The following is a 21,683-nucleotide window of genomic DNA, read 5'->3' on the forward strand; positions in this document are numbered from 1 at the left end:
GTCGTTGGAGGCTCCCAGGTCCCCACAGTTCTCCCCCTGCAGGTGTCCTGCTCAGCTCATGGTGCCGCTGGGGGGCCTTAGGTGTCCCCCATGCCTGCCTCATTCCATCCGGGCACCCCCCAGATCTGCCCTCACAGTCACCCTCTCCCTCCTGGACCGGCCAGCTTGGGCATGGCCCAGCCAGTCCAGACACTTCCTAGCATGAACCCGCTGACCTCAGGACATCTCACAACCAATGCGAACAAACCTGATCCTCAGCTCTCTCCTTGCCTCTTCCCTGGAGGCCGCTCAGGTTCCCCGGACATCTCCACACCTCTGGCCCCTCCTGCCCTCTGAGACCTCTGCCTGCCTCCTGCTTCCCTGGGCCAGGGTCGGACTGAGGTCCTGGGAAGAATGGAGCCTTTCTCTGCATCTTTAAAGTAATCCTCGGAGCCCCTCCCACGAGGGCGGCCACATGATGGGCGTGTGCCTGGGATGTGTGAGCGCCCACCCCCGCCTGGCCTGCCAGTAGATAGTCACTGGCCATGGACAGCAGCCCCAGCCCCTACCCCGCTCCCCACGTCAGCAGCTCAGTGAGGACAGGGGCCTCCTCTGCTCTCAGCCGAAGCACGCATGGAGCAGCAACTCAGCCGTCAGCGTTCATGGCAGATTTGGGGGCTGTACCAGGGAGAACTTTCCAATAAAGTTCTGGAAGCCGAGTGGACCCTGGTGGAGACACACATCACAGGGCTGTGAGGGGCTTCCAGGCAGGGCAGAGGGTGTGAAAGGGCCCAGTGCCAGAGGTCCCCGAAGGGGGTGATGCTTCTAGGTATCACATAGAGCCTGAGGCCGCTCTGGCCCCTGCCCCTGAGGGCCCAGCCTCGCCCAGCCAGAGGAGCAGCCCCCTCGATGGCAGCCCTGGGGCTGGGGGTGTTGCCTTCTGGGCGCGGACCAGCAGACTGGCTGGGGGGCATCCTGGTGAGGTCTTCGGGACCCTCCAGTCATCTCATGGCTCAGCCTCACTGGGGCACCTGGGACACTGCTCCTGCCCTCCCCCAGCAGTGCCCCCATTTCCGCTGCGGAGGCACCACAGGCCCAGCACCAGGAGCCACATCAAAGGCGGACCTCTCGCCTCCAGCCAGTGGCCGCACGTGGTGCTCTGCCATCCGTTCACAGCAGTCGGGTGTGGCCCCCAGGCCCGGCAGGGACAGTCGTGAGGGGCCGCCACGCCCAGTGCGAGCATCTTTCTGCGTTCACTCCGGGGCGCTCCCAGCCCTTCCTTGCGGAACACTGCGTCTGTGCTGACGAAAAACCTCCTTCTGAAGGTGGAAGCGGGAGGGGGAACCGAATTATTCGTACCATTTACAGGTGCAGAAAAGGAGGCAATGGACAGGCGCGGCATCAGGGTTTCGATGTTTGTACCTGCGACGTCTGAGTTAAGACCCGTGCTCTCTGTTGCTCGCCGGACTGCCAGTCCCCGACCGTGGAATGCCCACATCACTCACAAGCCACCTCCGTGGGTGAGCACAGTACTATTTTCTGATACAGTATATATTAATTTACTTGTTACATCTGCGTTTTGCAATTTATAAATATTTTTGCTTTGAAATTAATTATTTTTATTTTTTTGAGACTCAGTTTCATTCTGCCACCGAGGCTGGAGTGCAGTGGCTTGATCTCTGCTCACTGCAACCTCCACGTCCCGGGTTCAAGTGATTTTCGTGCCTCAGTCTCCCAAGTAGCTGGGATTGCAGATGCCCACGACCACCCCTGGTTAATTTTGGTATTTTTAGTAGAGATGGGGTTTCGCTGTTGGTCAGGCTGGTCTTGAACTCCTAATAGGTGATCCGCCTGCCTCGGCCTCCCAAAGTGCTGAGATTACAGGTGTGAGCCACCATGCCTGGCCGCTTTTAATTTTTTTTTTTTTTTTTTGAGATGGAGTTTTTCTCTGTCACCCAGGCCGGAGTGCAGTTGCACGATCTTGGTTCACTGCAGATTCCACCTTCCCAGTTCAAGCAATTTTTCTGCCTCAGCCTCCCAAGTAGCTGGCACTACAGGCGCGCATCGCCATGCACAGGTAATTTTTGTACTTTTTTAGTAGAGACGGGGTTTCATGGTCTTGATCTCCCGATCCACCCGCCTTGGCCTCCCAGCGCTGGGATTACAGGCGTGAGCCACTGCACCGGGCCTAAAATGTTTTAATTGAAGTACAACACACATAAAACTGCACCAAAGACAAATATGCAGGCTGAGGGATGCCCCCACCCGGACCAGGTACACAAGCAGCACCAGACACACACACACTACGTTCCCACCCGGCTCACTCTCTCTGGCTAAGGTTTGCCCATGCTGGTGGCTGCAATCCTCTGCCTCAGACTGTGGTGTCCATTGTGTGAACACACCACGTGGCATCGGGGTGGCCTCAGACTCCCTATCAATGACAGTGCTGCTGGCAGATTCTTGTACCACCTGATGGACACGGGTGTGTGCACCTGCTGGATGGCTCGCAGGAGGGACATGGGCGGGGCTTCAGCCTTGGGAGACTTGGTCAAACCACCTTCAGACTGGTAGCACACACAGCTCATTTGGAGAGCGTGCCCTGCCCACACCTCCACAGCCCTGCGGTCTGGCCGCACCCACAAGCCTCACCTCAGTCCAGCCTTTTGCCTCCCATGACCTTTGCCACCTCACGCTGTGCTTCCAGCTGAGCACAGGGGACAGAAGGGTCCCGGATGTGAGGAAGAGGCTGAGCCTGGCTGAGGAAGGCAGACGGCCCCATCGTATGAGGGGCCGTGTCCCTGCATAGGAGTCCCTGGACATCCACAGCACCTCACAGACCCCAGCCCTGCTCCCCTCTGGCCATGAGCTGGTGAGCAGCCCTATCCCAGCCCACTGCGTCCTCACATTTCAGGGATGTTCACGTTCGCATCTCCATAATGAGGCCTTTGAGACAGAGGGTGGTTAACCCCAGCCTCCACCCCAGCCACCCAGCCTGGGACTTCAAAGGGCATGAGAATCGGCAGCCTGTTTCCTGCCAGGACACAGCTGGGGGGCATCGGAAGTGGGTGACCCTGACACAGGACTCCCACTGTGGTTCTCACTGGATGTGCCTGTCGGGGCATCGTGGGAAGCAGATGAGGTACAGACGTGCTGGAAAAAATCAACGTTCTGATTCGTTACGGTCATGGGGGAAATAAATTAGCCTCAGGATCATCTGTGATTATATGGAATCAGATAATCCTACAGCTAATCCTATCTGTTTGGATCTCCTAGTGCCCCTGGAGACGCTGCGTGTTGAGCGGCAGGAAGACACGTGGGGCCGGCGTGCCTGCTCACCAGGGTCGCAGCAGACAGCGCCTTCCCACGGGCAGAGGCACGGTCCCACGGAGCACTTTCCACAAGGACGTTTCTGGACTAGGGCCCCATGAGGACAATGAAGACAGATGCCTTCCTGGGTTTGTTCCGTGTCTGGTCTGGCACCCAAGGTCTGCAACACCCACACACACACGCACACATACACCTGCACCCACACACATACGCGTGCGCACACACAAATATGCACACACATATGCATGCCCTCAGTGTGCACCGAAGGGCTGCAGGGAAACCAGCTCTGTAGCCCAGGGTGGCCTGTCCAGCTGCAGCCACGCACAGGGAGGTGGGGGTCACCGCCGAGCTCTTGGGCCACTGTGAGTCTGCCTCTGGGTCCCAACGTGGTGGGCTCCAGTACAGCTCCCAAGGACAGCCGGGCCCACAGCCCGCCTCAGCCCTTGGCTCAGGGGCTGTCAGTTTCCTTTGAACCTGGGGGTGGGAGTCTGGGAGGTGCCTGTGTTGAAGACTCTGGGGTGGGTCTGGCTCAGTGGAAAAGGGCCCAGCTGGGGAGGAATGCTGCGATGGGCACCGGGGAAGCCACATGTGCCTCAGGCTCTCGCTGGGCTCAGCAGGGCCGGGGAGGAAGCAGGATCCACCATCCCCCACAAGCATGGCAGAGGCCAAGCCTTGAGAGTAGTCTTCAGATCTCACAGTCATTAGAAACAGGCTCAGTGGCAGCTCACGACAGCCCCAGCAGCAGTGCCAAGGCATCAGTGACCCAGCCACCTCTCAGGACAGCAGGTCTGGCCTCAACCTCTGCTGCACTCACTGTCCCTGGAACACCGGCTCTTCTTTGACTCCCAAGCACAGGACGGCTGCTGGAGCTCCAAACACCACATCCCCATGTGGGTGGACTCAAGGCATCTGGAATGGAAGAGGCAGGAACCCAGCTCTCCTTGCTTGCCTGTCATTTTCAGAGAACAAGCCCCTGAAGACTCTAGCGGTCCCCCCATCTCAATGGCGGAAGCTCATCACAGGCACCTGGCTGTGGAGGGCAGGGAACCAAGGCAGACTGGGATGATCCTGGCCACCTTCCCTGGAGCTGAGTGCAGATCCCCAGCAAAGCCAGTTATGCTGGCATGGAAAAAAGGGTGGGTGAGATGCCGGGAGGGCCCCACTCTGCACCAGCCTGTGCTCCCCAGAGCCTCCCGCTGACCAGACATCATTCCCTTGCTGCAGAAAGGAAGGAGGCTGCAGCATCTGGGGAGAGGATGTCACAGCTGGGACCCCGGTGCACCCCTCCAAATGGCCAGCCCAGCGTGAGGGCTGCACCCTCAGGCCCACGTCTGAGATGGACACACAGGGCTCACCCCTCAGGCCGCCTCTTATCACCGACAGAGGGCCCTCACCGTCCTAGGGGGGGTCCTGCACCCTAGGCTCCCACCTGGAAACGCTGAGCAGTCAGGCGACACCAGCAAAAAGATGCGCTCACAGGCCTCAGTGGGCCCTTGACAGACGATGATACAGTGATGGGGCTTTCTGGGAGGCGGGTCCATGGACCAGGACCCAGCTGGGGCTGGAACATGTCTCCTGCCTCACTGGCCGCCCTAGAGCCTTGGGCAGCCCCTCCTCCCAGCCCTTTGTGCTTGCTGCCTCCTGAGGGTGAAAGACCAGGGTGCTGTGGGGTGCAGGGGACAGAAACCCTGGTGCAGCCATAACACCTTCATGTTCTCAATCCTTCCAGAACATGCCAGCTTCTGATGCTGTCTGGCTGCAGACTCTGTCCTCCTGTAGCCGCAGCACTGTGGGATGCAGAGTTTCGGGACACCACTGCTCAAGCGTGCCCAGACCTGCTCCAGCTACGCCCCCTCCCCAGGCTGGGGTCTCAGTCAGAGCGGCCCATTCACCCCCAGACCGAACATCTCCTGATCTTTGCCACACTAGCCTTCAGAGCTGCCCATGGACTTCTCTTTCCAAAACATGCTCCTGGGGCTTCTCCTTCAATTCCAGGCACTGCCCTCAAGTTTTCTTTTTCTTTTTTTTTTTTTTGAGACGGAGTTTCGCTCTCGTTACCCAGGCTGGAGTGCAGTGGCGCGATCTCGGCTCACCGCAACCTCCGCCTCCTGGGTTCAGGCAATTCTCCTGCCTCAGCCTCCTGAGTAGCTGGGATTACAGGCACGCGCCACCATGCCCAGCTAATTTTTTGTATTTTTAGTAGAGACGGGGTTTCACCATGTTGACCAGGATGGTCTCGATCTCTTGACCTCGTGATCCACCCACCTCGGCCTCCCAAAGTGCTGGGATTACAGGCTTGAGCCACCACGCCCGGCAAGTTTTCTAATAAAATTATTTGGGCCGGGCGAGATTGCTCACACGTGTAATCCCAGCACTTTGGGAGGCCGAGGTGGGTGGATCACCAGGTCAAGAGATCGAGACCATCCTGGCCAACAAGGTGAAACCCCATCTCTACTAAATACAAAACTTGGGCCGGGCACAGTGGCTCATGCATGTAATCCCAGCACTTTGGGAAGCTGAGGTGGGTGGATCACCTGAGTTCAGGAGTTCGAGATTAGCCTGGCCAACATGGTGAAACCCTATCTCTAATAAAAATACAAAAATTAGCCAGGTGTGGTGGCAGACACCTGCAATCCCAGCTACTTGGGAGGCTGAGGCACGAGAGTCACTTGAACCCAGGAGGTGGAGGTTGCAGTGAGCTGAGATCACGCCACTGCACTCTAGCCTGGGTGACAGAGCGAGACTCCGTCTCAAAAAAAAAAAAAGATGTGTCAGACTGAACAGATGGTGGCATCCAGCCAGAGGACCGCAGCACATCAGCTCCCACTGGCTTGGAGGAACAAGGCTGAAGGCGGGCCGCAGCGTAGGGGACTCCCTGCTCCAGCCCCACCCTGAAACCCTCTACCAACAAGGAATGCAGCTCTGTCCATGAACCCCAGAGCAGGCTGATGGAGGACCAGCCCCAGGGCCCTGGCATTCAGCAGGAACTTGCCCTGAATACCCTGTGGGTCCCCTTCCCCACCGTGTCCCAGATTCTGGGAGCACAGGAAGCACGTGGCCTGGGCCCTGCCTCACCCACAGGCCACTGGGAAGAGACTGGACTGAGTGATTGGAATCTGAGGGCACTGGACACACTCAGTGCCGGGGAAAGAAGAGCGTGTGGACAGCAGAGCATGACCCATTCACATTTATAGGAGACACAGCGGACCAGGCCGGCAGTACAATCAGCATCTCTACTTCAGGGAGCCGGCCAATTCCGACCAGCACAGAAATCAGGAACGCAAGCGTACAGCTTCCGGGCGCTCTGCGGATGCTCAGTCCCACTCCCCCTCCCCCTCTGCGTCGTCCTCGTGGGGCGCCTCTACGTCGTTGAGGTGGAAGTTGGCCATCATGTCGCGCACAGCCAGCATCAGCCTGTTGAGGCCCTGGTTGCGGTTCAGACCCCCAGCCACTCCTTCCTCGGGTCTCTCCCCCTGCAGCAACGGGACACGTCTAAGCAGGGGGCGTCCATGCTGGGACTCGGAGCCCAGGGCCCCGGCAGGAAGGTACCGTGGAGCCCCAGGTGGCCCTTGCCCCAGCGTCAGACCCTGAAGCCTCACCAGGTCCCTGTGAGGAGAGGAAGCTCTCAAAACCAAAAGTAGCGTCTAGGCCAAGCCAGGCCCAGAGAGGGGGGTCAAGATCAAGTCGGGCTGGCTCACGGGCCCCGCATCAGGCCTGGCTGCTCCCATCTGAGCAGGCCCCAGCTTCCCCAGCAGAATGAGCATCCGCTGGCACGATGCAGCCTTAGCCCTTCGCTGCCTCCTGCACCGGCCTGCACCGGCCTGGCTCAAGAGGGCTCCAGATATCTGCACTGGAACCGAGGTGCCCACACCCACCAGGCAGGCAGTACCTGGGACCAGCGCGACCTACCTCCATGGTATAATTTGGCAACAGGGACCGAAAGAAGAGCGCAATCGTGTTTCCATGGCTGACAGGACTTAGTCTGAAAGAAAAAGTAAAGAAAAGTCAGAAATGGAATGGAACCGATACTTGTGGGACCCAACCCGGCCCCTGGGGCTGCCTGCCAGCTGCCTCCCTGCAGGGACACGGAGGGGCCCCACCCAGGGGCAGAGCAGCACAGCTGAGGACAGGCCCTGGATTCCCACAAAGCGGAGATCAGGGCCCTGGGTGGGCAGTGAGGCTTCCTCATCAGCTTGGGGTGAGGCTGCGGACAGCGGGAACAGGACGAGGGAGACCAAATCAGCCGAGGCAGACACAGCGTCCACAGCAAGGCTCTCATGGCCACCATCTGCCACCGCACAGGTGCCTTGCTTTGAAAAGCTGTAGTTTCAATGCCTCCTTCAGCAGTGAGGATTTGAGAGCACAGACTCCTTACAGGAACGCAGCAGCTTGCAGATCCTGTGTTAAGTGGACACTCACGGGATGCCCAGCAGCCCAGGCCTAAGCAGCTGTGGGAAGGGCGAGAGACTGTGGTCCACGGTGAGGAACAGGATAAACCTGCAAGGCAGCCACGTACGGCAATTCCTCAGTGCTACCACCCACTCCTGCAGGAATCATTCATCACAACCACTGCGTGGGGGACAGGTCCTCGGTAAGGCAAGTGCTCTCAAGGCCAGAGGAAAGGGAAAAAGCCTTTCAATGACCCAGATGCTGAAAGCCACCCCAGACACACACCAGCAGCCTGGGAGTCGGCTTGGATCTGCTCCCCAGCCCTCTCACCCTGCGGCCCTGCTCTCCCGGCCCAGCCACGGGGCTGTAGGCTCTGCTCCTGGCAGCCTGCTCTCCCGGCCCGGCCACGGGGCTGTCTGCTCTGCTCCTGGCAGCCCTGCTCTCCCGGCCCGGCCACGGGGCTGTAGGCTCTGCTCCTGGCAGCCCTGCTCTCCCGGCCCGGCCACGGGGCTGTAGGCTCTGCTCCTGGCAGCCCTGCTCTCCCGGCCCGGCCACGGGGCTGTCTGCTCTGCTCCTGGCAGCCTGCTCTCCCGGCCCGGCCACGGGGCTGTAGGCTCTGCTCCTGGCACAGGGCCTTGGCACGTGGCAACTCTGCTGTGGAACATGAATACCCTTCTACCCACTGAGCCTGGGGAAGCCACATTCTCCTGTGTCTCAGCACACCAACCCCTCCTTCCTTCCTATGGTTTTTGGTTTTTTTTTTTTTTTAGATGGAGTCATGCTGTCACCCAGGCTCAAGTACGGTGGTGCAATCTTGGCTCACTGCAACCTCTACCTCCCAGTTTCAAGTGGTTCTCCTGCCTCAGCCTTCCAAGTAGCTGGGACTACAGATGCATGCCGCTATGCCCGGCTACGTTTTGTATTTTTAATAGAGACGGGGTTTTGCCACGTTGGCCAGGATGGTGCAGTTTCATTTTACATTTCTTTCTACATCCTAAAATTCCTGTGTTTTCCCCACATCACTGCACACCTGCTACAGAGCCTGACACACAGGTGCCTGCACATTCGAAGGAGACAAGAAACGACGTGGCTGCAGAGGCAGAGCTGTGACCCCTGGTGACACCGTCCCTCTCCCCCTCCTTTCCTGTTAAGGGAAAGGCCCGCCTGACCATGTGCCCCAACTCTTAGCACCTATCCCAAGCTGGCAGCCAGTCCCTGGGAGCCCCGAAGCACTGACCTTAGCTGCACAAGCCAAGGAGTGAACGGGGAGGTGGGAGGTACCTCTCGGGCCTGACGTAGGAGTAGATGGTGTCCGCAGGAGGCAGAGGGTCAAAGCCCATCACAGACTGCGTGGTCACGTCCTTCAGAAAGGGACACAAAACGAAGATGCTACGGATGCTGCCGGGGGCCTCTGCCTCTCCCAGCAGAGTCCTTCAGTCGGCTCCAGCAAGGACTGGACGCATCTGCTGAGAGATAGCCACAGAGTCTGACAGAAATGGCTGTGCTTTTTGTACCAACAGACTTTGGGTGAGGGTGGGACCGCCCTTCTGCCACCAGGACACTCACGGGAGTGGAGGTGCACCGGCACAGCGTCTGCCCTTCTCACGGGGGTGTGTGGTGGGAAAGGAAGGGGGTCACGTGCTGCTCACGCCTGCCAAGATCTTCACCACGGGTCAGAAGCTCTCACTTCAGCAACTGCAGGCTACGGGGACCCTGGGCCACCCGAGGATCACACAGCTCCTGGTGCACTCCCTGCCCTGCCCCTCAGCCCCTCTAGTGATGAGAGTCAGAAGCTCACAGCCCCAGACAAGGCCAGCCATGCCAGTCACCAGGATCTGCAGAGCAGCCAAAATTAAACCAGGAGGTGCTAAGCTGTTCTCAGCGACGGCCCCTGGGCCTGCGACCCGCTGGCTTGCTGGTTATCTCACTCATTCTGTCTCATCCCTTAGCAACAGTATAAAGTCTTTAGGTTTTGAGACAGAAACAGAACCTCCAGCACAGGAGGTGAGAGCAGGACTATACCCCATGACTACAGAGAAGCCCCCACAGCTGCACCCGCAGTCCCAACCATGGACAGAGCAGCTCACCAAGGTGACTACTCAGTTCGTGCTCAGCCCCAAAGGATTTCTCTCTCAAAACCACGCATCTGAAACCCGGCTGCCAGGAAAGGAGGCGCCCTCGCCGTGGCAGAGCTGGGCCGTGAGGGTGCGCGCACCGTGCACACCTGCATGTGGACTGCCAGGGCGCACAGGGGCAGTGCAGGTGACTGGCTTACACAAAGCTCCCATTTCAGCCTCTCTCCTTACCGGGGGCAGGGCGGCGACGGCTTCCTTGATCTCAGAGAGGATCACGTGGCGGTGGATATTCCTGGGTGCGCGCTGGTAGAGCACCTTCCGCCTGAGGCCGAGGAGGAACGAGGCACGGTAGATGAAACGGGAACGGCCCCAGCGCCGGGCCCCGCCCGCTCCTGCCCAGCACTCGCCACCTCTCTGCATTTCCGGTGGTGCCAAAAACTGCACATTTCACTTCTCAAGCAGAAGCAGCACAGCTGGTCCCTGGCCTGCAGTGAGGGAGGCCCTTAGGGGCCAATCCCAGCTGCACGGCCTGACTCAGTGCAATCAAAAAACAAGGCTGACTGGAGCCGCAGCCAGTGGCTTCTTGTGGGAATTCACTGAGTTTGTGTACACGAAGTGACACCTGGGCACGTCACCACTGTCACTGCTACAGGCACAGGCACTGGTCCCTGGTTGAAGTCACTCTGGGAGGGCAGCACAGGGAACAAAATGCTTTCCTGTCCATGAGAAATGTCTGGTCCAGCTTGGGCGCAGTGGCTCACACCCGTAATCCCAGCACTTTGGGAGGACGAGGCAGGCGGATCACCTGAGGTCAAGAGATCGAGACCATCTTGGCCAACATGGTGACACCTCGTCTCTACTAAAAATACAAAAAGTAGCCAGTCACGGTGAAATGCGCCTGTAGTCCCAGCTACTCAGGAGGTTGAGGCAGGAGAATCACTTGAACCCAGGAGGCGGAGGCTGCAGTGAGCCGAGAATGCACCACCGCACTCCAGCCTGGGCGACAGACTGAGACTCCATCTCAAAAAACAAAGCAAGAAAGAAATGTCTGGTGCGGTGGGGAACATAGACACACAAACGGGGCCCACGACTGCCGACGGCTGGGGAACCCGCGCCTCTTAGGCACCCCCGGCACAGCCTCACGTCCGAGGCAGACAGACTTGACCGTGGAGGTGCAAATGGCCGCCACTCCCACGTGGTCCACACCAAGCCTGGCCACGCCGGTGGGCAGAACCACGGTGCTGACACACAGAACTAGCACAGGGCCAAGGGTACAGCACACCAGATAAGAACAGGCAAGGGGCTGCCTGCCAAACATAGAGCACCAGGGTCCCAGCCTCTGACATGCTGACATGCAGGACAAAAGACTCGCTCTCAGCTCTGCCAGATTTCTTTACCCCCAAGATGCTGGTGTGAGAGACTCATCAGCACCCCAGCTGATGTGGAAACACCACACAACCGGAAGCTACCACTCCAGCCCTAAGCACCCGGGAACGCCAGCTCGTGACCTGTGCTGATGACCACAGCTGCTTCCCAGGAAGCGTCTGGGACAGGACAAGGCTGTGCTCCCTGTTAGGCTCCACATGGGCCCCACGGCTGGCCACACTGCAGGGAGGCCAAGCTGCTCACAGCCCTCCTCGCCTCCCGAATCCGAGGCCCCTGAGGAGGGGGTGTGGCGGGGCTACTGCCCTGTGCAGGCCCCAGCTCACCTGTGCTCACAGGCTTCCACCGCAGGGTCTCCGGCGTCCACTGCCTGCAGCACCCTGTGGACGCTCTCCTCCAGCCAGCTCATGGTGGCGGGCTCTTTCCAGAGGAAGTGTGACCTCCCGAGATACAGGCTCACCAGCTGGCTCAGGGCAGGGGGCTGGCTGGAGGAGAGCAAGGTCTGTGAGCAGAACACTCTTCAGGCCAGCAGAGCCCCAGGGGTGGGCAGAAGGGAGGTGCAGGGAGGGCCCTGTGGGCTGCTGGACCCGAGAGCGTGGGGCTGGGGCACACAGATATGTGCCATGGCCTCTTATGCACTGTCTGTGTTCCTTAGGAAGCACCACTGACTCCACAGAAATGTGAAAATATAACCAGGGCAAGTCCATCTGTGGGCACACAGGGGGAGCCCTGGATGCCACCCTGGCTCCCGAGGGCTGGGGTCGGACCTGGAGGTCACACTGACCCCCAAGGACTGTGGGAGGACCTGGAGGTCACACTGGCTCCCGACGGCTGTGGGAGGACCTGGAAGTCACATTGGCCCCAGATGGCTGGGGGAGGATGTGGAGGCCACACTGGCTCCCGAGGGCTGGGGGAGGACGTGGAGGCCACATTGGCTCCAGGGGGAGGACTCTGTGGCATACACTTTCTCCTGTGCTTGCTCCCTCTTCGTTATTTTTTTGAGACCAGGTCTCGCTCTGTCACTTAGGCTGGAGTGCAGGAGCACAGGCCAACCTTCCACCTCGGCTTCCCAAAACGCTGGGATTACAGGTGTGTGCCCCCGTGCCCAGTACCCTCTTTATGAGCCTGGGTTTTAAGCTGGAGGCTGCTCACTGCCCCACCGGGGCTTTTCCACATATCAATGAGGGCTCCAGAGCCCTCCCAGGTCGGATGAAAGTCCCCGAGTTCCCTATCACAGGCCCTCCTGCTGCTGGGAGCAGGTCCCTCAAGGCCTCTCAGGATGAGTGAAAATGGCTCCCAGGCTCCGAAGCCACAGACACCCCACAGATGGGCACCCCTCAGACAGGCACTCCACAGATGGACACGCCACAGACAGATGGACACCTCACAGATGGACACCACACAGACACCTCACAGATGGTCACCCCGCAGACGGGCACCCCACAGACGGGCACCCCACAGACGGGCACCCCACAGTCGGGCACCCCACAGACGGGCACCCCACAGACGGGCACCACCACTCTTTACCTTATCTCAGCATTGGGTCCAAAGAAGTGATGAGCGGACACGGTGGCATCGGGCTGCACGCTGCAGTACTCTAGCAGGGGCAGGAGGACTGCGGGAGAAGCAGAGGCTCTGTGGGACCCCTCGGCCCACAGCCCAGCCACTCCCAGCCCCCAAGGTGCTAAGGGACACGGTAAGGTCTTTGTCACAGACACAGCTGAGTGCTTTCAGATGGAGGAGCCTGCAGGGCCAGTGGCTTGCTTCTGGCTGGCACTCTGAGTTGCTGCTGCTGGGGTGCCCAGGGTCTGAGGTGGGGGTCTCCTCACACCAGCCCCCAGGAGCCTCCCAGCACCCCCATCTGCATCTGAGGAAGACTCACCCACCGCCCTCCACACACGTGGGGCTGGATGTTCTAATCACAAAGTCCAGACCCCATGGCAGGCTGGTGGGAGCAGAGGCCACCTGTGTCCAGTAGAAGGGCTAGCACCGCAGGGCCGGGTTGAGGTCTAGGCCACCATGTAGGGGCATGGGCCCCCACGGCAGAGCCTGTCCCACCCCTGCCTGCAGTGATCTCCAGTGCTCTGGGATAAGTGGCGGTGGCTTCTTGGGAGCCTGCCTGCCTTCGAAGCAGGTGCTGACACTACAGCTTGTAAGACAGCAGCACCGCTCTGTCACACAGCACACGGCCTCCCAGCCCTGTTCCCGGAGACGGCTGCACTGGTGGACCACAGCACACGGCCTCCAACCCGTTCCCAGACACTGCTACACTGGGGAACGCGGCACAGGGCTGCAGAGGAGGACAAAGGTGCTTCTTAGGCACAGGAGATGAAGCTTTTGGGGTCAGCGAGCAGACCGAGGGCTTGCCAGGCCCCTCTGGTTGGCACATTTCTCTGCCTGTGCTGGAAGCTTGCCCAAAGCCATGCCGTGGGCCTCCCTGGGGCCCAGACAGAGCCCTAGAAATCCGCAGAAGCAGTGAGGCGCTGCTGCTTCCAGGACGTGCTAACAGAAGGTGAGTGGTCACGCACGTGTCACATCAGCTGCACGCAAACAACCCTCAGCCCCCACAGCCCCTCAGAGGAGCCCTGTCTTAAAAAGAGATGTCACACATGCTGTCTGGCAGGTGTCAGCCCCACTGTGCCCGCGCCACGTGTGTGGATGGAGAACACCCAGATGCAGTCGGGGCTCAGGGGCTGTGCAGGCTGAGTCTGTGTGAGCAGGACAGGCCTCCGCGGCACATCCCAGCGTGGTGCTCAGCACAACCCTCTCCGCCACGCCTCGGCACCTCTGACACCTTCCTCTGCTTTGTTCTCCTCCCCAGCACTGACACGACCCGTGCCCGGCACCTCCCAGCCAGCCCCGTCTCTGCACCCTACAGCACAGCCGCACGGGGAAGGACGGCTGCCACCTCCTCGTGCCCGGCACCTCCCAGCCAGCCCCGTCTCTGCACCCTACAACACAGCCCCACGGGGAAGGACGGCTGCCACCTCCTCGTGCCCGGCACCTCCCAGCCAGCCCCGTCTCTGCACCCTACAGCACAGCTGCACGGGGAAGGACGGCTGCCACCTCCTCGTGCCCGGCACCTCCCAGCCAGCCCCGTCTCTGCACCCTACAGCACAGCCGCACGGGGAAGGACGGCTGCCACCTCCTCGTGCCTGGCACCTCCCAGCCAGTCCCGTCTCTGCACCCTACAACACAGCCCCACGGGGAAGGACGGCTGCCACCTCCTCGTGCCCGGCACCTCCCAGCCAGCCCCGTCTCTGCACCCTACAGCACAGCCCCACGGGGAAGGACGGCTGCCACCTCCTCGTGCCTGGCATGCACGCAGCAGGTCCCCAGATGGACCGATCATCTTTCGAGTTTGGTAGGGCAGGTTTGCAGGCCCTACCACAGAATGTACGTTTCTGAAGGTTTAGGGGAGGTCAGGGACCTGGCCCCCACCACCATGGCTGACAGGACACACCCCACTCCAGCAAGATTCGGCACCCACCTCCAGGGAACATGGTGAGCGCCTGCTGTATCAAGAGCGAGGCCTTCTCCCTGGCAGAGCTCTGCTCATGCTCGGGGAGGTCCGTCTGCTGGCTCAGCAGGAAATACGCCAGTGGAACAGAGAAGGCAAAATTTGGGAGCTGCGACAGGTTCCGATGAGCCTAAAACAGACAGAAACAGAGTGGAGCCTCAAGTCAGAAAGACAAAGTATGTCAGTTGGCAGATGCTCTGACGCCACCACGAGCCCTGCCAGGAGCAGGTAGATTCTGCCGGCAATGCGAGGGCCTCTTCTCAACTTAGCATAAAGATAACTTACACACCCACCTGGGGGAATTTCCACATGCAGAAGAGAGAGGACACGGGGGCCTGAGGAATCACAGAGTGAGAGTGAGGGGGCTACAGGGAGGGAGGGCCCCACCTGCCACAGGGGCTCCTCTTTGAAGCTGAGCAGTCAGTGCTCTCAATGTGGAAAACGCACATAGCACGAAGCAGCAAAGATGAGGGCAGTCTACCACCCCGTGAGTGCTACTGCCGTTCTCAGCAGACGCCACGGCCCTCAGACATGCGACTCACTGCCTTTTTTTCTATCAAAATGGGATCACAGACTCACAGCTTTCGACCTTAAACACCATCATCCACATTCGCCTGTGGCCCCATTTTGGGGGATTCCCTGAGCTTTTCCTGCACCTCCATTTTTGTGAGATCCAGGGATTTCTATAAACCACATTCCTGAGGTGAGATTTCCTGGCCGATTATGCCAAATGCTAAACAATTCAAAGTAATTTACCCATTTTCTTTTTTTTTTTTCAGTTATCATTAGTTTATTATAAAAGAGACATATGGGAATTATTTACATGATGAAAGATTTCAGAACTTCAGTGGAATGGGCAGCTTCACGTTGATGCCATTTCAATAGTGACTTATTTCAGTCTACGTACTTTCCAAGAATGTCACCATCTCTAAATAGGAAATAATCCTTGTCATCTAGAACTACTTTGGTGCCTCCACATTCTGGGAGAAGAACTTTATCTCCACCTTTCACGCTAACTGCTTGACTCTCTCCGCCCTTCCCTTTGGAACCCGCTCCCACGGCGACTACTGTGGCTTGCCGCACTTTCCCTTGAGATGTTTCCGAAGCATAACGCCTCCTTTGGTTACAGTTTCAGCAGCACTCCTTTCAACCAACACTCGGTCAAAGAGTGGGAGAAACTTTCTAAACGCCTGTCCTGCCGTGACTCCCTCCGCCTCAGACTCGGCGAGCAGAGACCCGCGACACCGCCCTCGCGCCACGTGAAAAGGCCGCCCGGCGCACAGGCGCGCCCGCCCCGGCCCCGACCGCTGGCCCGTCGCCCCTCGAGGGCCCTGCGCACGCCGCTGACGCGGGGACTGGGAGGCGGAAGGAAAGAGGAGCTGTTTCTAGGCTTTTCTAGGCGCCCAGCCGAGGTGAAAGCAATTTACCCACTTTCGTTAGGCATAACCATGTGCTACGAAAAATTCAGCACAGAAACAGGGAAGGTAAGAACTGCCGTCACCTGCTCCCCAGCCCTGGGCCCTGCGGGAGGTCAGCATGACAAAGTCTCATGTGTCCTTCCAGGTAAGTGGCACCCAGAGGAACATAATGGGAGCCCAGGGGTCAGTTTAAATTTTCTAGGAGCTGCATTAAAGAGAAAACAGGTGAGATTAACTTTAATACATTATATCCAATCCAATCCAACTAAATTATCACTCCAACACGTGTCTGTTACTGGTGGCAGAGTTCGGGTCTCTCCTGCTGTACAGTCACTCCCCTGGGACAGGGTGTGCTGGGGGCAACCCTCCCACTGCCTCTCGGCTGCCTCTTCCTGTCCTGCCCACGAGGAGCTCAGGTGCTGCCACTTTCTCATTACTAGCTCCACGATCCTGGCAGGCAGGCGTACACACATTGGAGGGTCTGACATAAGGCTGCTGTAACATCCCTAGGAAAACCAGATTCCGCTCCGCAGAGGCTCGAGGGAGACAAAAAGTCAGGAGGATGTGGTTCTACTCTCGAACAATTACCATTTCATCACCAAACCATCCCTTGAGCACACAGACACCAAACCAGGAAAACAGAAGGAGCAGCAGACGTCTGTCCCTCCAGGGACCCACCAGGCTCCCACCTACCTCCCACTCCTGGAAGAGGCGGATCAGGTACTCATAGTTCCGGGCCCGCAAGGCCAGGTGGTCGATGAGCAGCAGCATGCAGAGGGGGTCCTCATCCGGCTCGAGACTTCCAGAGGCAGCGCAGGGAGCACAGAGAAGGAGAACGTGGCGCTGTCAGGCCGGGAGTGGGCCAGAGGCAGAGTAGGGAGCACAGTGAAGGACAATGGGGCGCTGTCAGGCCGGGAGTGGGCCGGAGGCAGAGCAGGGAGCAGAACGAAGGAGAACCAGCCACCATCAGGCAGGGAATAGGCCTGCAGCCAAGGCAGGGAGCACGGGCAGGTGTGGTGGAGCAGCCACTCACCTCAGGATGAGCTTGCAGTACTCCAGTGCGGTGCGTGGGCAGCCTCGCTTCTCCAGGAAGCTCATCTGCTTGTAGAGGGCCAGGTAGAAGCTCCTAGATCCACAACAGTTCCACATGAATTACAGCGACACAAAGCAGAAAGCCCTGTGGACAGTGCTGCGGCCAGCACCCGCTCCACCCTGCCCTCCGCACAGTGCCAGGGTGCCGTTCAGCTCTCTGGGTTCTGCTGGCATTTCCTACGTGCCCAGCACACAGAGATCCGTGTCTGGAGAGGAGGTGAGCACTCTCCTTGTGCTTTACAGACTTACACACAAATTTGCATACTGAAAACCAAACCTCTCTGAAATCTTTATCTTTTTTGTTGACTATTTATGATTTAAGGGGAGAGAATTAAAATCTCCTGTTACAATTATGGCAAATTAGATCTTAATGTGTCCTCCAATCTCAACAGTGGCTCACAGCACTCAGGCTGGACACATGGAGCCTGTGACTTCTGCATCCAGGTCTTGGTGGGCTGCTACTTCTGTCAACAGTCCACTGTCCCTTTTATGCCTGGAAATATTAGTATTTTATAATCTACCTCAAAGTACTAATAATTTCATTGGAAGAGACAAACCTAACATAAAGAAAACCAGGCCAGGCGTGGTGGCTCACACCTATAATCCCAGCACTTTGGGAGGCTGAGGTAGGCAGATCACAAGGTCAAGAGATGGAGACCATCCTGGCCAAGACAGTGAAACCCCGTCTCCACTAAAAATACAAAAATCAGCCAGGCACAGGTGGTGGGCACCTGTAATCCCAGCTACTCGGGAGGTTGAGGCAGGAGAACTGCTTGAACCCAGGAGGCGGAGGATGGAGTGAGCTGAGATCACATCACTGCACTCCAGCCTGATGACAGAGCAAGACTCCATCTCGAAAAAAAAAAAAAAGAAAAGAAAAAAGAAAACCAGTGGAGGAAATTCAGACCCAGCACACAATGTGGACCATCTGTGCAGCAGGGCTGGATGGACCTTGGCTTGCCAGGAGGGCCGAGAGAGTAGGGGTGGGTCGCACATGGGAGACACCCAGGGTGGCCAGAGAAACCAGGCGCTGCACAAGGAGAGTCAGGACAGCGGACAGAAGCTGGTCCACACACAGGACACACAGGACAGTGGACAGAGGCTGGTCCACACACAGGACACACAGGACAGCAGACAGAGGCTGGTCCACACACAGGACACACAGGACAGCGGACAGAGGCTGGTCCACACACAGGACACACAGGACAATGTACAGAGGCTGGTCCTCGCCACAAGTGCCCACAGGACAGGCTGTGGGGGGGGCCTGGTGGGAGCCAGTCCAGGTCTGACCAGTGAGGGCTGATGGCAGATGGATGGCTTTAGGGGCACAAGTGTCTGGAAGAAGAGAGTGCCACACGTGTGGCCGCTCAGGGCAGTGGAGCGAGCCTCAGGCTGACTCTGAGCTGCTCACTGATTGAAGGTTAACCCTGTAAAGCCTTCCAAAGCTTCTAAACTTGCCAGGGACGGGTTCTTTGGCCAAACATACAAGGAAACGCAACTGCAGAGCCCATCGTGGGGATGTGGTTTGTCAGGCTCATCGTTTGTTTTTTTTTTAAGAGGAGGTCTCACTCCGGTGCCCAGGCTGGAGTACAGTGGCGCAACCTCAGCTCGCTGCAGCCTTGACCTCCTGGGCAGCTGGGACCACAGGCATGTGTCACCAGGCCTAGGTGGTTTTTAAAATGTTCAGTAGAGACTGCATCTTGCCACGGTGCTCAGACTGGTTTTCAAGCAATCCTCTCATCTTGGCCTCCCAAAGTGCTGGGATGAGAGGCATGAATCACTGTGCCCAGCCAGGCTTACTTCTAACACAAACAAATTTATTTTTCTTTTTGTTTATTTATTTTTTAAGAGATGGAGGTCTCACTATGGTGCCCGGGTTGGACCCGAACTCCTGGGCTCAGCAGACCTCCCACTCCAACCTCCAGAGTAGCATCGGGCATGTTCACAGACAAAGGTAAACCTGGGCTGAGCCAATCCAATCCCTCTATCCTTGAGCCCAGAGAGAGGAAGGCGGGTCATCCTGGGTCTGTGGGCTCTGGTCCAACCTGGTGGGCAGTCACCTACTGCCTGCAGCACTGCCCTTGAGCTCACTCACAGGAGAAGGGAGGGGAGAGCTGCGAGCACCCAGGCCGGCTGCACTCACCTGTTCTCGGGTCTGCGGTAATCCAGCCGGCAAGCCCCGCTGGTGAGGCTGAACAAGGGGTGGAACGCACACTCCATACTGTACAGTGCTCTCTCTGCGGGCACAGAAACACCAGGGGAGGGTGTTACGGCCACACACAGCAACCACGGCCCCTCCTCTGATGATGCACAATGAGAGGTCTGGAAGGAAGATCACGAAACTAGAATCCTGGACACTTAAGAGGGCAGACATGACCCTGGGCATCCCAGATGCCACTCTGAGTTTATTTCAACCACAGAACTTGTGAGCTTGAGACAGAAACACCTTAAACACCACGAGGCACAACTGCTGCCACGTCCTGGCGGAATCAGGCGTCCACGCGTGAAGCACAAACGTGTCACGTCCTGGCGGAATCAGGCGTCCACGCGTGCAGCACAAACGTGTCACGTCCTGGCGGAATCAGGCGTCCACGCGTGCAGCACAAATGTGTCACGTCCTGGCGGAATCAGGCGTCCACGCGTGCAGCACAAACGTGTCATGTCCTGGCGGAATCAGGTGTCCACGCATGCAGCACAAACGTGTCCACATAAGACCAGCACGTGCAAGCTCACATCAGCTCTATTATTTACAATAGTCAAAAAGCGGAAACAGCCCAGACAGCAACCAACTAATGATGGATACACAAAATGTGGTCTATCCACACAGTGGATTATTATTCAGCCATAAAAACGAATGAGGTTCTGATCCGTGTCACAATGAGGATGAACCTTGGAAACGTCATGCTAAATAAAAGCCAGAGACAAAAAGACCACGTGGTCTAAGATTCCGTTCATGTGATATGTGCAGAACAGGCAGATCCACAGGGCAGGAGGAGAACAGCAGTGCAAGGGGCTGGGAGGAGGAGAGCTAACAGGCTGAGGGGCTTCTTTTGTGGGTAAGGAAAATGATCTGAAATTGATCATGGTGTCTGCTGTACAGCTCCGGCATATACTAAATACCAGCAAACCGTATCTTTCAATGGGTGCATTTTGTGCTCTGTAGGTAGCATCTCAATAAAGTTGTCGTGGATATCCTGGCAAACCCCTGCACCCTCTGACATCTCAAACCACCACATCTGCCCTGAAGGCTTGAGGTGCTCCCACAGCTGATGGGAACGGGGTGGGGGACTCCGTCTCACCTACGAGGTCTCGAGCCATCTCCTGATCCTCTTGAAAGCGGCAGGCGTCGCTGAGCTGCAGGAGCGAGTCCACGTGATACGGGCTCGTCTGGAGCAGAACCTACCAGAAGGGAGGACAGGCCTGGAGGAAAGCCACACGCAGCCCTCTTGGGGACAGACACCCAGCAAGGCACCAGCTCCCAGTCACGCCTTTCTTTCAGGCATTTAAAACCAGGGGAGGCCAGACACAGTGGCTCTTGCCGGTAATCCCAGCACTTTGGGAGGTTGAGGCGGGAGGATCACTTGAGGTCAGGAGTTCAAGATCAACCTGGCCAACATGGCAAAACCTAGTCTCTACTAAAAATACAAAAATCAGTTGGGTGGGGTGGCGCATGCCTGTAGTCCCAGTTACTCGGGAGGCTGAGGCAGGAGAATCGCTTGAACCCAGGCTGTGACTGCACCAATGCACTCTAGCTAAGAATATGAGATTCCGACTCAAAAAAAAAAAAAACTGGGGGAAATTAATTCCAGGTGTGACAGTCACAACGTCTCCCAACTCACAATATGCTAGTTATTATTGCTAAGCTGAACCAAGCATCTGACCTAAAGCAGGAACTCAGAACCTGACACGCCCAGGCCAGGGGCTACCCACTACGCCCTGAGAATGAGGAGTGGAGGCCAGCAGCCTGCTTTTCCCACAGGGAAGAGGACGTGAGCTCTCAAAAGCACCCTGCCCCCAACCACAGTCCTGAGGTGGCATGGACAGGGATGAGGGTGTCCAGAGAGCGTGGAGGACGACCTCCTTCTGGTTCTGAGGACAGGGTTGGTTAGGATCTCGGGACCCGGGGGCACCAAGCCTGGGGGTTTGTGAGGAGAGGACGCCGTCACTGACAGGTGGACGGGCCGTCCGGGGGCAGGGAATCTGAGCTGCTCCCCTGTGCTGAGCCAGCAGGAGGCAATGGCAGCAGCAAGAAGCCCCAAAGTCCCCGGCCTGCGTCACACAGCAACAGTCTCGAAGAACAGGCAGTGACAGCAGCGCTCCAGGCTCTCCTCAGAGTATGGACAGATTTCACTTTGCCTAGAGCCTCTGAACACATCTCCCTCTGGTCACGGGGCCTGACGGCCCTGCAGAGACAGGTGCCCTTCCTGTTGGGAAGGGCAGGAGGCCGCACACCTCCCCGTCACCAGGGAAGGACATGGCCCAGTGCAGCGGTGGCTACAC

The 21,683-nt window shown here is 58.1% G+C and overlaps 1 protein-coding gene across 5 annotated transcripts in view; it reads right to left on the bottom strand.

The window, feature by feature from the left end:
- Positions 1-2,160: 2,160 nt before the first annotated feature.
- TCF25 (transcription factor 25) overlaps positions 2,161-21,683 on the bottom strand; it is a 42,929-nt gene continuing 23,406 nt past the window's right edge. The window contains exons 8-19 of one of the 5 annotated variants that reach the window (XM_012466002.3): positions 20,483-20,582; positions 19,327-19,420; positions 17,125-17,217; positions 16,785-16,890; positions 14,644-14,803; positions 12,681-12,768; positions 11,480-11,638; positions 10,002-10,092; positions 8,977-9,056; positions 7,216-7,288; positions 6,597-6,779; positions 2,161-4,215 (exon numbers count right to left, since the gene is read on the bottom strand). In XM_012466002.3, coding sequence (XP_012321425.2) covers positions 6,621-6,779; positions 7,216-7,288; positions 8,977-9,056; positions 10,002-10,092; positions 11,480-11,638; positions 12,681-12,768; positions 14,644-14,803; positions 16,785-16,890; positions 17,125-17,217; positions 19,327-19,420; positions 20,483-20,582 — 1,203 coding nt within the window. In that variant the 3' untranslated portion in view covers positions 2,161-4,215; positions 6,597-6,620. Of the gene's footprint in view, positions 4,216-6,477; positions 6,780-7,215; positions 7,289-8,976; positions 9,162-10,001; positions 10,093-11,479; positions 11,639-12,680; positions 12,769-14,643; positions 14,804-16,784; positions 16,891-17,124; positions 17,218-19,326; positions 19,421-20,482; positions 20,583-21,683 lie in introns of those variants that run through there. The other 4 variants (XM_012466003.3, XM_012466001.2, XR_001109549.2 and 1 more) reach the window with 4 other exon arrangements.

The sequence above is a fragment of the Aotus nancymaae genome, unplaced genomic scaffold, assembly GCF_030222135.1.
Source record: "Aotus nancymaae isolate 86718 unplaced genomic scaffold, 86718_ANA_hifiasm-v0.15.2.pri h1tg000095l, whole genome shotgun sequence".
Classification (NCBI taxonomy): domain Eukaryota; kingdom Metazoa; phylum Chordata; class Mammalia; order Primates; family Aotidae; genus Aotus; species Aotus nancymaae.